At 39.6% G+C, this 15,669-nt stretch overlaps 1 protein-coding gene across 3 annotated transcripts in view; it reads left to right on the plus strand.

Annotated features, from left to right (window-relative positions):
• ATP8A1 (ATPase phospholipid transporting 8A1) overlaps window positions 1–15,669 on the plus strand; it is a 110,816-nt gene that overhangs the window by 76,843 nt on the left and 18,304 nt on the right. For all 3 annotated transcript variants that reach the window (XM_084286413.1, XM_084286414.1, XM_084286415.1), the window contains 3 exons: window positions 3,696–3,757; window positions 12,026–12,082; window positions 12,576–12,683. In XM_084286413.1, the coding sequence (XP_084142539.1) occupies window positions 3,696–3,757; window positions 12,026–12,082; window positions 12,576–12,683 (227 nt within the window). The remainder of the gene's footprint in view (window positions 1–3,695; window positions 3,758–12,025; window positions 12,083–12,575; window positions 12,684–15,669) is intronic.

The raw sequence follows: 15,669 nt of genomic DNA on the forward strand, positions 1-15,669 counted from the left end.
CTTTATTAATACTAACAGTTTTGTATGGTCAAGTGTAAAGATACCATTTCTAGAACTCAAGCAGATGCGGTCTATTTAAAATGTTTTACTTAAAATAAGTTTAAAAGTAGGAGTAATATTACGTACATGTAATCATGTACATAAAACTATACGAATATGTTTGAAGTAAATTGAAACAATATGGAGAAAATTGTTTTAATTATGTTATTGTTATGTTATTTAATTATGTAAGAGGTTGGACTCTTCCAACCTAGACAATTCTGAGATTCTGTGATTTTTATGTCATAATCAGTGTTAAGTACTTAAAAAATCATAAAATACTACAGTCCTTTGCATTGTCTCTTTTTCTAAGCCTTTATTGCCTATGTAAACCATCTCTCCTGTTACTTCAGGGGCATAACAACCCATTAGTTAACATCTGTATCAGTAGGATTGTGACAGGTGCAAGGGGGACGTCTTTGATGGCTCGGTGCTGTCACTCAGCTGCCATACATGCATCTGAAATGCAGAAGGAAATGGGACAGTTGGGAGATATACCATATTTGTTAGAGCTGACTGAAAGCACTCTTTCCAGTTTCTGGGAATACTTGTCTGTATGGGAGCTCCAATAGGGGTGGGCTGGTTTTGATTCCACACTGTAGAAAAATTCCAATTTAAATAATAACAATAGTGTGTATGCAGCAACCTTTCTGTACATCTAGTAGTTGTCTCAGTTTCCCTGATAACCACCAGGCAGTCTGCTCTGGTACAGGTGACAGAAATGTTTTCATGGACATCTTGGAACTGTAGGAATGGCATTAGGAACTGTAGGGACTGTATGTGGTTGACCTTATAGAGTGAGACAGTCACAGCTGCTTATGCCCAAAAATGTTAAAGGAAAAACTTCTTTCAGTATTCTATAATGACTTCTGATAGGTACCAGAAAGTAGGTAGCAGCCTGTTTTCTCTACAAAGGCATTTGGATGCATGTTCAGTGGCAGCTGATTGCCATGAAGAGGGTCATAGACAGCCCAGGAAAAGAAGGTCCCAAAATGTTAATTCATATGCTAAAACCACAGCCTCAAATCCAAACTACAATCCAAATTCAAAGCTGTAGCCAACCCGCATTAGAGATTGATGCATTACATAATGCAGAAATGTTTCAGTGTATGCAGTGATGCAGAATGGAGTTGATATATGAACAGCAAAGCTGAGATATTTGGATAAGGCTGTGGGGTTCCTGAGAGAGCATTCCCATGCAGGCCCCTCAGGCTTGCAGCCCATGACCTGCTGACAGTCAACAACTGGCCCTCCTAAAGTCTGAAAAAAATGCCTTGCCTTCCTCTTCCCTTCCTAGGGAAGGGCTGGGTGAGCAAGAGGAGCAGAAATGAGACCTTGGATTGTGTACATGGTGTGTGCTGTAAGTGTACAACCTGGAACCAACTGGTGCATGAGTTCTGCATGGCAGAGAGAGGAATGCAGGGTAGAAGCTGCTGATAGTCATCAGAAACAGAACTGTGTATATAAAGAAGAAAGAAAGAATACTGTTAGTTCTCAAAGGAAGAGTTTGCAAGCACCAGAGATTCACCAGAGAAAGGGATTACTGCCAACAGTTATTAGCTTCTACCTTTTTTTAGTGAAGAGGCAGTGCAGGACAATTCTGAGAGGAAAGGAAGGAGTAATGGAGGAAGAATGGGAAATAGCACAGCTTTGTGTGTTAAGAGTGCATGAGTGCTGAGCTCTAGCAGTCCCACCTATGGAAACAGACTTAGCTGCCTGCCTATTTCTCTGCTTTATTTCATTCTGCTCTTTACTGCTAGGTATATATTGCTAAGCAACAGAGGATAAATTTGAGCAGATATTGTTAGAACATTGAAAATCTAGAAGATCATGAAAATCCTCCAGAGCTCACAGCCTTTTCCTTCGAGTGTTTTCTTCTGTTTACTCTTTAGAGACAAGAAGGATAGGGACAAGTGAGACTAAGTGGAAAATTTCAAACTGTGTGCTTTGTGGTAACACCTACAAATAAATACATGATCAGAGAATGGCTATGGATTTGTAAGAATTGTTTGTCATGATTTGTTCCATTGGACCTAGGCATTGGACACTACACAAAACTAGAGTCTTTGCACTCCATGTAGTGTCAGCTGGATATGAAAAGCAACAAGGACATAAATCTTCACAGAAAATTCTGATGCAATTTTGTCAACATAGCAGTAAATGGTAGAAGCAAGATTTATACGTACAAGTACCCCCTCTAACTGCTGTAATATTAGCCATGTTCTCAGTCTTGTTTTCAGGCTTCCAGAACTCTTTTTGTTCCTTGTGGTGTGCAGGTCTATACAAAGAGAGGTGTTAAATAGGTAAAATGCCAGGAAGGCAATGAGTACCACCAGAGTTGAGTTTATTTTAATTTATTCTTCAATAAATTGGAGAACTTTCTTTTGTGGTAAACTAGCATCACAGAAATGCTATTAGAAAGGAGCTTTCTTCATCCATAACTAAAGTAAATTTCATTTCAAGCATCTGCTAAGATGGTATCAAAGCTGACATAATACACAACACAAATACGAAAACACACTTAATTAGCAACCTTTAATACACCATATGCTAGGTTAGGATGGTGGGGAAAAATAAATGTTTTCAGCTATAGATCACTTTTATCAGCTTGGCGCCTTCCTCTGGCCTATCCAATCCAGTGATTTAAAAAACAAACAAACAAACAAACAAAAAAAGAAAAGAAAAAAAAAACAAACATTTTATTCGTCTTTTGCACGAAGCAGATGTATTAAAAACATCCCTCCTTTTTCTCTCTCAGCATTATCACAACATTTGTTCCTTCCTGCATAAAGAGTATTTGTTATATTTTTATATGATGGAAGTAAAAAAGCAATATGATTAAAAAAAAAAAGCAATAGTGATTAATAATAAAGTAAAAAGCAATAGTGATTAGGACCTCCACAGCAGAGAAAATGTTCTGGTTTGCTTGCAGTATAGGAGCAATCTTGAGTGCTAAAAGCATTTCTGAACTGAACACACAAGTTTAGCAAGACCAATACTTTTAAATGAGAAAGTGGAATTCCCAGTAGATAGTTTAGTAATATAGTGTCCCATATCTATTAGGAACTGTCACTGAACTGAGATCAGGACAGCTCATGCTCTTATCAGTCATCATAAGTTCTGTTTGAAGCTTAAAGGTAGATTTTGAAAATGTTCCAAACAACAAGCACCTCAAAAATTAAAACCAAATATATATTTTGTTTTAGTCTTAATTTCAGAAATCCTGATTTGCAGAAAGAGCAAAGATAAGTTTCTATACCAAAATATCCAGAACCAGTGAAAATCAAATTCTTTAAATTTTCTGTTTACTCATATGGTACAAAGTACGCTGTTGCATTTCATACCTTTCTGAAGGTAAAATACTGTATCTCTAAACTTAAAATTCACTCAAATTATTACTGGGTATGATATCACTCATACTGGTATATTATGTTATGAAAAGCTCCCATTTCTAGGGTAATTCCAGAAATCACCGAAAGTTTTAAAGTACTAAAAATTGTAAAACTTGTATATCTCCTACTGTTTACTACAGTTCAAAGTGGCATCCTCTGCTATTACCTCGTGGAAGCTGCTGCTGCCTCTTTTGTACCAAAAATAAGAGTTCATATATATTTAATGCTGTTGTGGATACCTAAGTGTCTGTTTCATTTTCCCAGGTACTGTATTTGGCAATGGGAAAACTTCAGATTATCTGCTTTTGGGAAACACTGTTTATACTGTAAGTATTGCTACAGTTATACAATGCTCTATCAGCTGACTACCTTTATTGGCTCTATCTTTAACTCTTACTGAGATGTTTTGTTGTGTTTGTGGTGTTTTGTTTTGTTTTTGTAATCCTCTCTATGGAAGACTTGAATCACTGTAGTACCTTAAGAATAAGAAATAATACTTGGGTGACTTTTTGAAAAATCTTGAAGTGTCTTTTGCATTCTAATTCCGGATTCCAAAACAGAGTAGCTTAATAAAATAAAGATGCAGAGCATGCGTCTGTCTGTTACTGGAAACTGTCTATTTTTGAAATAGCAGGAACTGTAATTCCCCAATTAATACGTTGCTTAATTTAAGGTAAGTTTCCTCATTGGAGAAATCCTGGGTTACTGGATGTGGAGCTGGTTTGCGGACTTAAGAAGATGCAGTTCTGTATTTCCTCTGTTGTTAATAATAGGAACTTGAAAGAAAGGTATAGCTGCATGGAAATAAACTAGGGCATAGGATCTTTCTTTCAAGGCAACCAAAGTACCAAAGTTAATTACACTTGACTCACACCTAACAGCAATCCTCTTTTACACTTGTACTTATTAGTCATTATTGCTTTTTCTTTTAATCTTTATATATCATTGAATAAATTGGTGAAGCTAAATACCTGTTTCTCAGTTATTAGATATCAGTTTTAACCAACAGGTGAGGGTTTTCCATAAACTCTCTGAGAAGCAGAATTAAACTTGTGCTCACTCTCCTCTGTTCTTCAAAGTTGAACGTAATTAATTTTTCACAGAATTGCAGACTGGTTATGATTGGCAGGGACCTCCGGAGGGTATCTGGTCCAACCCATCTGCTCAAGCAGGGACACCCACAACAGGGTGCCCAGGACCATGTCCAGGTGGCTTTTGAACATCTCCAAGAAGGAAACTCCACAGCCTCTCTGGGAAGCCTGTGCCAGGGCTCTTCACCCTCCCAGTAAAGAAGTGCTTCCTGATGTTTAGACAGAACATCCTGTGCTCCAGTTTGTGCCCATTGCCTCTTATCCTGTCACTGGGCACCACTGAAAATGACCTGGCTTCATCTTCTTTGCACTCTCCCTTCAGGTTTTTATACACATTGATAAGGTCCCCCCACTCTTCTGAACCTCCATTTCTCCAGCCTGAACAGCCCCAGCTCTCTCAGCCTCTTCTCCTAGGAGAGGCGCTCCAGTCCTTTGGACATCTTGGTGGCCCTCCATGGACTTTTTTTCCATATGTCCAGGTCTCTCTTACACTGAGTGGGCCAGAACTGAACATAGTACTCCAGGTGCAGCCTCATCAATGCTGAGTAGAGAAGGATCACCTCTCTTGAACCGTTGTCAATACTTTGTGTAATACATCCAAGAGTACCATCATCCTTCTTAGCAAGGGCACATGCAATCCTGTTCCTTTTACTTCCATGTGAGAACATAAAGAAAATAACCAGAGCCCAATCTGTGTATTTCCTACTGGTGTGGCAGTTAAAATGTTTCTTCTGCCAGGCTGTACAAGGACTTTAAACTGTTTCAGGCCACACTGAAGAATTCTTTGTTAATACATTCTGCCAGAAGTTCACCCACTCTATATTTTTCCTGTCCCAAAAGGCAAGCACAGCACATTTTGTCAGCAGTAGTCATGTTTGATCATGTAGTCTATCATATGATGAACTGATCTCCATTAGGGATGGATTGAATATCCCGTGTGTTTCCTGTGCAAGTCTTATTTTATTAAGATGTAAGGTCACAGTCATTGTCATAGCTCAGTCCAGACAGTTGTAGCTCAACTGATGTAAATCACCTATTTGTATTATGATCTTGTAACACCAGAGAGTTTACAAGTCAGTCATTTATGTATTTTTCTGCCACTGCTTTCTCCAATATTGGGAAATACTTCAAAAGAGTATCTACCAGAAAAACCTATTATTCAAAGTGAAATGTTTTTTTCTTGGGGAGAGAGATTCTCTGCACCAGGTTTGGACCCTATGGATGTTTCATTGTTTACTTTACCTACAAGCTGCAACCTGGCTCAGTTCAGCCAGTTTAATTTGTGAGTTTTACGTATGTATATATGACTTGCATAATTACACCTATCCTAGGACCTGAGCCAAGTTTTCTGACAGCCGGCATCCACTTTCACCCTTAAAGCATCCTTTATAGTGGCCGTCATATGTAGTGGATTAACACTGTACACTTGTTGTTAAACCCAATTACTCAACATAGCACTGCAACCACAGTTGAAGTTATGTCCTGAAATGATCTCAGAAATTTATCCTAACTAGTAATTCTGCTGTTTTTCCTTCTGAAAGCAAGGCTTGGCACCAGGAGAAAACAAGTTCCATATGCTGTACGGAGAGTTTAGTGGATTACACTAGATGCTATGGAACTGAACGTTCAAAAAGTGCTGTTATTTGGACTGTTGCCCATCAACTAATGGCTGAGTCTTGAAATCTTAGGGTAGTGGAGAACATCTGAGTGTCATCTGTGATGTCGGGTGACTCATAAACAGTAAAGCTTTCTTTTTCAGATTTACAGTAACATTTCCACTGCCTTGGAAATCAGTTAACTTCCAATAGTTTCAATATAGTAACATGGAGCTGCACAGTACTCTTTGTCAAGCTGTATCCATAAACGCTGAATCAGAGATCACAACTGGCAGTGCAATTCTTCTGTCACTTTCTATAACTGGTTTTCAACATAGATGTCCTGGTTTCAGTTAGAACAGAATTAATTTTCTTCCTAGTAGCTGGTGGAATGCTGTGTTTTGGCTTAGGATGAGAAGAGTGCTGATAACACCCCGATGTTTTAATTGTTGCAGAGCAGTGCTTATACCAAGCCAAGGACATCTCAGCCTTTCGCTCTGTCCTGCCAACAGGCAGGCTGGGGGTGCAGTAAGAGCTGGGAGGGGACAGACCCAGGACAGGTGACCCAAACTAGCCAAAGGGGTATTCCATACCATCTGACGTCATGCTAAACAATATATAGGGGTGGCTAGCCGGGGGAGGGGGCCGGACTGCTCGGGGTTAGGCTGGGCATCGGTCAGCGGGTGGTGAGCAATTGCATTGTGCATCACTTGTTTGTACATATTATTATTACTTTCCTATTATCACCATTGTATTATTATTATTATTGTTGTTATTATTTTGTTATTATTATTTTCCTGTCTTATTAAACTGTCTTTATCTCAACTCACGGGCTTCACTTTCCATTTCTCTCCCCCGTCCCAGAGAGGGAGGGGGGAGGGTGAGCGAACGGCTGCGTGGTGTTTAGCTGCCAGCCAGGTTAAACCACGACAGTCTTTTTGGCGCCCAACGTGGGGCTCGAAAGGTTGAGATAACGGCAGATCTGACCAGAGTGTGTTAAACTAAAATTGGTGTAAGTATTAGACCTGCTTAATAGTCACTTGTCATAATGCTGATTGCTTTAATCTCAACTCTGCTGCGCCTGTTTTCCAAATTGAGTATTATAGTACATTATTTTCCGTATTTGCTCTCTGTCATGTTGTTTATCCTCTCCGGGCCCTGGTTTCAGATCATTATGGTACTGAGTGTTGTAGCAATGGCTTATGAGACGATGAGATATCTGGTCATGACTCTAACTTGGTATTTGTACTCAGTAACATCGTCGACTCTGTATTTTGGAAACTGTATCTTGGAAACTATTAGCAATTATACCTATTGTTTTTTTCCATTAGGGAGTCAATCTGTGGAGGGGAAAGGGGAAGATATTTTTTCTTACTTGATTACTCTCCCTTTCTCCTTCACCACCCCTGTATCCTCCTGGATCACTATGCCTTCTTCCTTCACCACCCTCTTACCTTCCGAGCTTGCTACAATAGCTCTCCAAGATATTGAATATCCTTGGGATACTCAGACCAGCATAGTCTTGTTGTTCTGCCTCCTGAATGCACTTCAGGTTCTGCTTAAAGTTAAACAACTACTTAGGAAGCTCATCCGGAGATCTGCCCGGAGGCAGTATAGTTGTGGGTGGCAGGGAGTATGGGAGGATATGGGCAGGCATCTAGAGCAGTTGGCACCCCCAGTGTTTTGGAAATTCACCCCTGAACAACTGCAAAATCCTCAAAAACTGGCGGAATGCTTGAGAAAAAGGTGTCATGATTCTGGCAGTTCCAAAGTAACACAAATCATTGTAACATGCTGGGGCCTGGCTCATGCCTATCGAGCTGCCATTGATACTGCTATCAACTTAGTGACAGACCCTGCGGCCACTCCAAGCCCTGTGACAGATCCAACGGCCACTGTGACCCCTACGGTGGACTCTGCAGCCGCTCCAGTCCCAGCTCCTGCAGCCGCTCCAGTCCCAGCTCCTGCAGCCGCTCCAGTCCCAGCTCCTGCAGCCGCTCCAGTCCCAGCTCCTGCAGCCGCTTCAGTTCCAGCTTCTGCAGCCGCTCCAGTTCCAGCTCCTGCAGCCGCTCCAGTTCCAGCTCCTGCTGCTACTCCAGTCCCAGCTCCTGCAACTGCTCCAACTTCAGTTCCTGCAGCCACTCCAGCTCTGGTTCCTGCAGCTGCTCCAGCTCCTGCAGCCGCTCCAGCTCCTGTGGCTGGGTCAGAGAAAAGAGCTGTAGCAGTGCAAGTTGACCCTGCAGAGGGTATTCCAACCCCTGTGGCAGACCCTGTAACGGGGTCAGAGAAACGAGCTGTAGCAGTGCAAGTTGACCCTGCAGAGGGTATTCCAACCTCTGTGGCAGACCCTGTAACAAGGTCAGAGAAACGAGCTGTAGCAGTGCAAGTCGACCCTGCAGAGGGTATTGCAACCTCTGTGGCAGACCCTGTAACAAGGTCAGAGAAATGAGCAGTAGCAGTGCAAGCTGCCCCTGTAGAGAAGGTGAAAAAATGGTATAGAGATTCAGGTCGTTTAGAACGCAGAGAGTCTTCTGCCAAATCTAGGTACAGAGACGACGGAGACGACGACGACGCTGGGCCATCAAGGGTTCAGGAGGAGGAAGATGAGGATGCCGAAAAATCAACAGTAACTACCCAAAGCCTAAACGAGCGTGAGTTACGAGATGTGCGAAAAGATTTTGGTCGCTGTATAGGTGAGCAACTTGTCACCTGGCTGCTCCGATGCTGGGACTCTGGAGCCAATTGTGTGGAATTAGACGGCAGGGAAGCCAAGCGACTGGGATCCCTTGCTAGAGACGCAGGCATTGACAAAGCAATTGCAGATGGAGCACAATCTCACAGCCTCTGGAGGCGTCTCCTCTCAGCTGTGAGGGAAAGGTATCCCTTCAAGGAAGAACTTTTATGTCTACCAGGCAAGTGGACCACTATGGAGAAGGGAATCCAGTACCTGAGGGAATTAGCCGTACGGGAAGTGATTTATGAGGATCCAGACCTCAGACAAACATCCAAAGATCCAGATGAAGTCAGGTGTACACGACCCATGTGGCGGAAGTTTGTACGGAGTGCACCATCATCATATGCCAGCTCATTGGCAATAATGGCCTGGAAAGAGGATGAGGAACCCACAGTGGATGAAGCGGCTAAACAACTCCGGCAGTACGAAGAAAGTCTCTCCTCTTCCTTACAGGCCTGCGTCTCAGCTGTGGAGAAACTTTCTGAAAAGGTTCACCAACTTGAAGAGAACCTATCATCCTCCCCACCTGAAACAACCAGTGTCCACCGACCAAAAGAGAACACTGTGGAGAAACTTTCTGAAAAGGTTCACCAACTTGAAGAGAGATTATTCTCCTCCGCACCTGTACAAAGCAGTGTCTCAGCTATCAGTGGTAGGCGTTCACCCACACAAGGAAGACAATATGGTGGGTACTCACCCCGTGCCACCCTGTGGTTTTACTTACGAGACCATGGAGAGGACATGAGAAAATGGGATGGAAAATCTACTGCGACCCTAGAGGCACGGGTACGTGAGTTGCAAAAGAAAACGATCAAGAAAAAGGGATTCTCTGAAAAGTTTGCTGCTCCAACGTCCAGCAGACAGTCCTTCAAACACAGAAATGAAGAAGATTCTGACCAGGATTAGAGGAGCCCTGCCTCCAGCCAGGGAGAGGAAAGGGACAATCGAGTTTATTGGACTGTGTGGATTCGATGGCCTGGCACGTCAGACGCACAGAAGTATAAGGCTTTAGTAGACACCGGTGCACAATGTACTATAATGCCATCGAGATATAAAGGACCAGAGCCCATCTATATTTGTGGAGTGACAGGGGGATCTCAGCAGTTGACTGTATTGGAGGCTGAAGTGAGTCTGACTGGGAATGAGTGGGAAAAGCACCGCATTGTGACTGGCCCGGATGCTCCATGTATCCTTGGCATAGACTATCTTAGAAGAGGATATTGCAAGGACCCAAAAGGGTTCCGGTGGGCTTTTGGTATAGCTGCCTTAGAGACAGAAGGCATTAAACAATTATCTACCTTGCCTGGTCTCTCAGAGGACCCCTCTGTTGTGGGGTTGCTGAGGGTCGAAGAACAGCAAGTGCCAATCGCTACCACAACTGTGCACCGGCGGCAATATCGCACTAACCGAGACTCCCTGATTCCCATCCATAAGCTAATTCGTCAATTGGAGAGCCAAGGAGTGATCAGCAAGACTCATTCACCTTTCAATAGTCCCATATGGCCAGTGCGAAAGTCTAGTGGCGAGTGGAGACTAACAGTGGACTATCGTGGCCTAAACGAAGTGATCTTTCCCTCACAGCCACCTGAAATTTCACCATCTTAAGCTGAAATTTCACCATCTTAAGAATCTAATGGCTTGTTATTAACCTACAGAATGGCCAAGAATTCCCAAGAAACCATTATTTCACCGTTATAAGTCCAGAACAACCTTCTTTTTCAATTGCTTTCTAGGTTCTGCACTTCCCTTCCCTTCACATTGAAAGTTCTGGGAGGGATGATCACTGCAATTGATGTATTCCTGTCCTTGCACAGGAAGGAATTCAAGCAAGTCTGGAGCACACATGAAGATTTGAGAGACTTTCAAATTTTGAGGGGGGAAAAAAATTTGCAATGTGAAGTTGTATGTACACTGATAGTTGTCACTCATTGTTTTGGAAAATCAAAATAATAAGGCTAAGTTACCCTTCATTCTTCTTACAGCTTTTAATAGATTTTTAAGAAGTCTACATTCATCACGTGTGCAAAAATCAGTAGGAAAGGGATTCAGCAATTAATACAGGTTCTTTTGATCCACAAAGTCCAGAACATGCACAGATTCATATCTTGTCTTGGAACTACTTCTTAAAATTTCAAATAAGAGTAGCATAAGATGAAAATACATGTACAAATATGCTTGAGAGGTCTTTGTAACTCAATGTTTTGTACAAAATACCAATTTAATATATTGTTTCCTGGTAGGATTCAGTGAGCTATTGTTAGTTTGGATCAAGGGGAGTAGGGAGCAACAAAACCATAAGGAATTAACTATATAGAGTGATTCTGCAAGATTCAAGGGAATCTGCATCTAGATCTTCCAAACCTGTCTTTGTGTAGACAGTCGTAGTCATCTCCTCAATAGCTACAGTGTAGCTGTCATCTCTGATTAAGTGGACTACAGCTTTCACAAACCTTTCTGTGTAACCAAAATAACATAGAATCAGCAACTATCAACTCAGTTAAAGGCAGACTTCCAGAGTTCTAGGAGGCAAGGGAAACATTTAAAATTCTTAATATAAATGAAGAGTTTTCCAAATAAAATGAATGAAGTTTATTAGTGGAAGCTAATTGTCAGTACTGTATTACTAGCTCATTACTTGGATGTACTTTTAAATCTTATACTGGCATTTTACTGTGGTAATTTCAAATGGGTTTTTAAACCTCAGATCTAAACTTACACATGTACCAAAAAGAGCAAAAAAACAGTTACCTGTGGTCTAAAAGAATTTTGTATTCAGCCTGCTGAGAGTTCTACATTTTTGGAGCAGGTTCTATTAAATCAGAGGGGCCATTCCATAATTTCTGCAGGTCCATAGAAATGATTTCACTTGGCTTTACTAACCTGGGTTTGGATCCTAATGCATTGGTGCATTCAAACCTATTGCATCGGTGCATTGACACACACAGTACTTTGTTGAATATTATTAAGGAAATCCCATTTAAATTGAAGATATTGATCATTCTTTCTCTTATTTCATTTATGCAAGTAAATGCGCATAAAGTACGAAAATAATGAAACCTTTTATTCAGTGTTCTCCTGAAAGATAACCAAACAAATCAATTTTGTATGTGTTATGTAAGATTGCCATTAAGTAAGAATCCCTCTTCTCTTTCTCTTTCCTTTTTTTTTTAAAAGTTTGTGGTTCTAACTGTGTGTTTGAAGGCGGGATTAGAGACCTCGTATTGGACTTTGGTAAGCAAATGTCTTTATCATATTCTCAAATGTGCAATAAAACATGATGGATAAATAATGGTGTTTTCTTCTAACTTATTATATTATGTCCTTATAATTTGCTGGTCTTCCCCACAGTATCAAATTAAATTGTGGTGACTGCATGGAAAGACAGAATATACATATACAAATAATAATGCTGACTACTGAAAATGAGGACTTTGGGATAAGGCTTAAAATAATCCTTAAACTAGAAAAATTAAGTGACTATAAACTGGTTGTAATTGAGTTTAAATTGGTTTAAAATTCAGTGACGTTACTGCTGAAAGTATCATCTTGCTTTATGTAACAGCTGAAGTACTGAACTGAAGTAACAGAATTAAAATACTAGGCATGGAAATTTCACCTAGTATATCAGAAACGCATTGTAAGTACCAAGTAGCAAAGATTTTTGCATCATAATATATCTATGATGATTTTGTTGTTTTCTTTCTTTCCTTGTTTCTTTTAACAGTTTAGCCATATAGCTATCTGGGGCAGCATAGCACTTTGGATAGTGTTTTTTGGAATCTACTCTTCTTTGTGGCCAGTCATTCCTATGGCACCTGATATGTCAGGAGAGGTAAAGTATATTTTAACTAATCTCTGAATGTGTGCAAAGAATATTGTCTCAGTTTTTAGTACAGGCCTCATCTTTATTGGATCCTTCTCCTAGCTAAGAGCTATATAAGATGTTTGCTTTTTATATACCTTCAGTGTGGTTGTCATGTTTATTTAAAATACAGTGAGTTTTTACTCTTCTGTAACAGGTTGGGTTTATGTGGTCTAGGAAGGAAGACTAGACAAGTAAGCTGCTTTACATATTTTTAGTAAGTTTTAATTTTCTACAGAGAATCCGAATTCAGAATTACAGCACGTAGTCGGTGGGAGATTTTTTATGAGGTAGTACATGTAGTTAATTGGTTAGTACATTGGTAGTACATCAGTTAAGGCTGTCCTTACATCTTCAATTTTACAAATTTGTTAACTGTTTGAAACTAGTATATCTCAGAAATTTGAGTTGCCACAACGTTGCATGAGCAGCTGATCATCGTGCATATGTTTACTTTTCAATTAATGTGCTTCTTCGAGTGCATTATTATTGTAATGTATCTTTAATCTTTTGACAGTAATTACTGGTTTCTCTTTCATTTATTATCCTATTTATGTAAAATACTGACTCTGACTATTTGCAATAGTCTGTAAAATACTCTGTAAAATACAGAGTAAAATACTCTGACTATTGCAAATAGGACTGAATCCACAAAAGATGCACAATTTCCTGTCAGGATCCAATGGAACTTTAAAATTCTCAAATCCATTCAGTTCCAGAAACATCTGACGCTTAGTATAAATTTCCCAGACACTCATGTCTGCTTCTGGGAATGGCCAGTATCTCCTGAGCTGAAAAGTTAGGTGTGCAGTCTTATTGGGAATCAGAAATTGAGAATACCTGCTTGTTTCAGAAAGATAGTCTTCTCAGGGCTTCTCTTCTCAAAGCTTATCAAGTAAATTAAGCCATACACCAAGTAGAAGAGTGGATGCCTTTAACTCAGCAATTTAAAATAACGTGCAGGATGTGGGAAACTTAAATGAATATCCTTTCCTTGCTTGGATGTAAATCAGAGCCACTATTCTCACCTCCCACATAAGTAGCTATGGGAAAAATAACATATAGGCATTTACGTGACTGCTACATTATAATGGAAAACACAAGGAATTAACTCAAGTACTAGGACACCTATGGAAAAAATGAATTTGAAATCATATAATTTCATGCTGGTTTTCCTGTCTATTATAACTTCTACCCCTCTATGTAAAGGTGAATTTTATGTTATCTTGTTGCCTCCATCACTCCAAAAAAAAATCATGTCCATTATTCTAAATTAAAGTAATTAAAGTTATCATACTTAAGCATTTTTCTTCATATTTATAAACTGTGTTTTTTAGAAGTATCTTAGAATGTTTCTGGAGTTTGTGGGGTTTTTTTGTTGTTGTTTTTAAGAGATATTTGTCAAAACTGTTTGTGTGTTGTCTGATTGTTCTTTAAGACAGAATAACCTTTGTAGCACAGTGGGAGCAACAGAATGTGTTATGCTTGGTATGACATAAATGTGGATACTTCATTGTTCAAATAGGTGAATATTTTACTTAACATGTATGCCATCTCTGGAATTGTGAATAAAAGATGGTGTTGAAAGGAATGCCTTTCCTACAAACTTTGAAAAATTGTTGCTCTTAAAGTGAGTTTTCTACCAACAAAAAATAAATACTCTTACATTTTGGATTCAATGTAACACCAAAGTAATCTGATCTATCCAAATTCCTTTATTTGCTGTGATAAAACTGTATCCATACTTGAAACGGATCTAATTATTTAGTTAGTAAGAGTTTGTGTGCTTGGTTATTCATATATGCATATATAGTAGCTTTAGATGTGTGTACATTCACACAGTTGTTTGAGGTGTTGCTTTCTGGTTGTGTTTTTTCTTTCTAAGAAAGAAGTCTTTAACATCAGAATGATGTCTCCTAACACACAGACCTTAAGCACTCATTTTAAAATCTTATCTGTCTTTTTGAACTGTGTTCTGTGTGGCCAAAGACAGTCCTGTTGACAAATACTGTGGCTCAGGAAGGAACCCATTTTTTTTGATTTTTTTGTGCTATCCTGGAAGCTTCCTCACAGGCAGGGCAGAATTCACTGGGTTTCACTGAAGCAAATCCATGCCTCTCATAAGTATTCAAACTAAAATGCTGTTTGTCAAATTTCTTCAAGTTATGACTCATACTTGAAGTGAACTATCCAAGTACATCTGGTAGAACTTAAGATAACAAGCTCACTTGTATTTCTGTAGCTTTTTGTCTATTTTGCTTTGGCCTGATCAGGTAAAACATGCTGAAGGGAATTTCTGTGTTGTTTGTTTGTTTTCTACAAATTGTAGCTTTATACATAGAAACTGCTTATTTCATGTAATATTAACTTAGTGGTGCAAACTGTTAACAATGACATGGGTCCAAATTCATTCTTTAATTTTACAGTACTGTGATTTACCTGGTCTGAAATTGGAATGCCATTTAAGTTGGAAAAAGGTGCCTCTACAGACTACAAAAAGAACGTTTTCATTGTAGACCCGAATAAATCAACTATATTAATCTCTTCTATGATGATATAATTTTCTTTCACATAGAATATTAGCAAGGAGAAGAAGTGGATTGTATGTTCAGTATTTTAAACACATTTGCAGTATTTTCTCACTTTGAAACCACACATAGTTTGCATAAATATGTAAAAGTAAATGGAAATCTCTTCATATTTTATGAGGTATTTTCCTTTGAGACTCTCCAATACACAGAAAACTGATCTGTGATGCTGAACAACATGCATTTCAAATCTATGATCCAGTGGATTTATATTTTTGTCTGTGTCGTCCTCTTGCAATAACTAATTGCATTAAAAATGATAAGTTTATAAAGTGGTGAAGTTATCTTGCTTAAACAAATGTGGAGGGGAAAAAAAACAACTTGTGAGATTCACACTAGTAACTCCTGACTCTTTTGGGTTTGATAAC

The sequence above is a fragment of the Netta rufina genome, assembly GCF_964035555.1.
Source record: "Netta rufina genome assembly, chromosome: 4".
Lineage (NCBI taxonomy): Eukaryota > Metazoa > Chordata > Aves > Anseriformes > Anatidae > Netta > Netta rufina.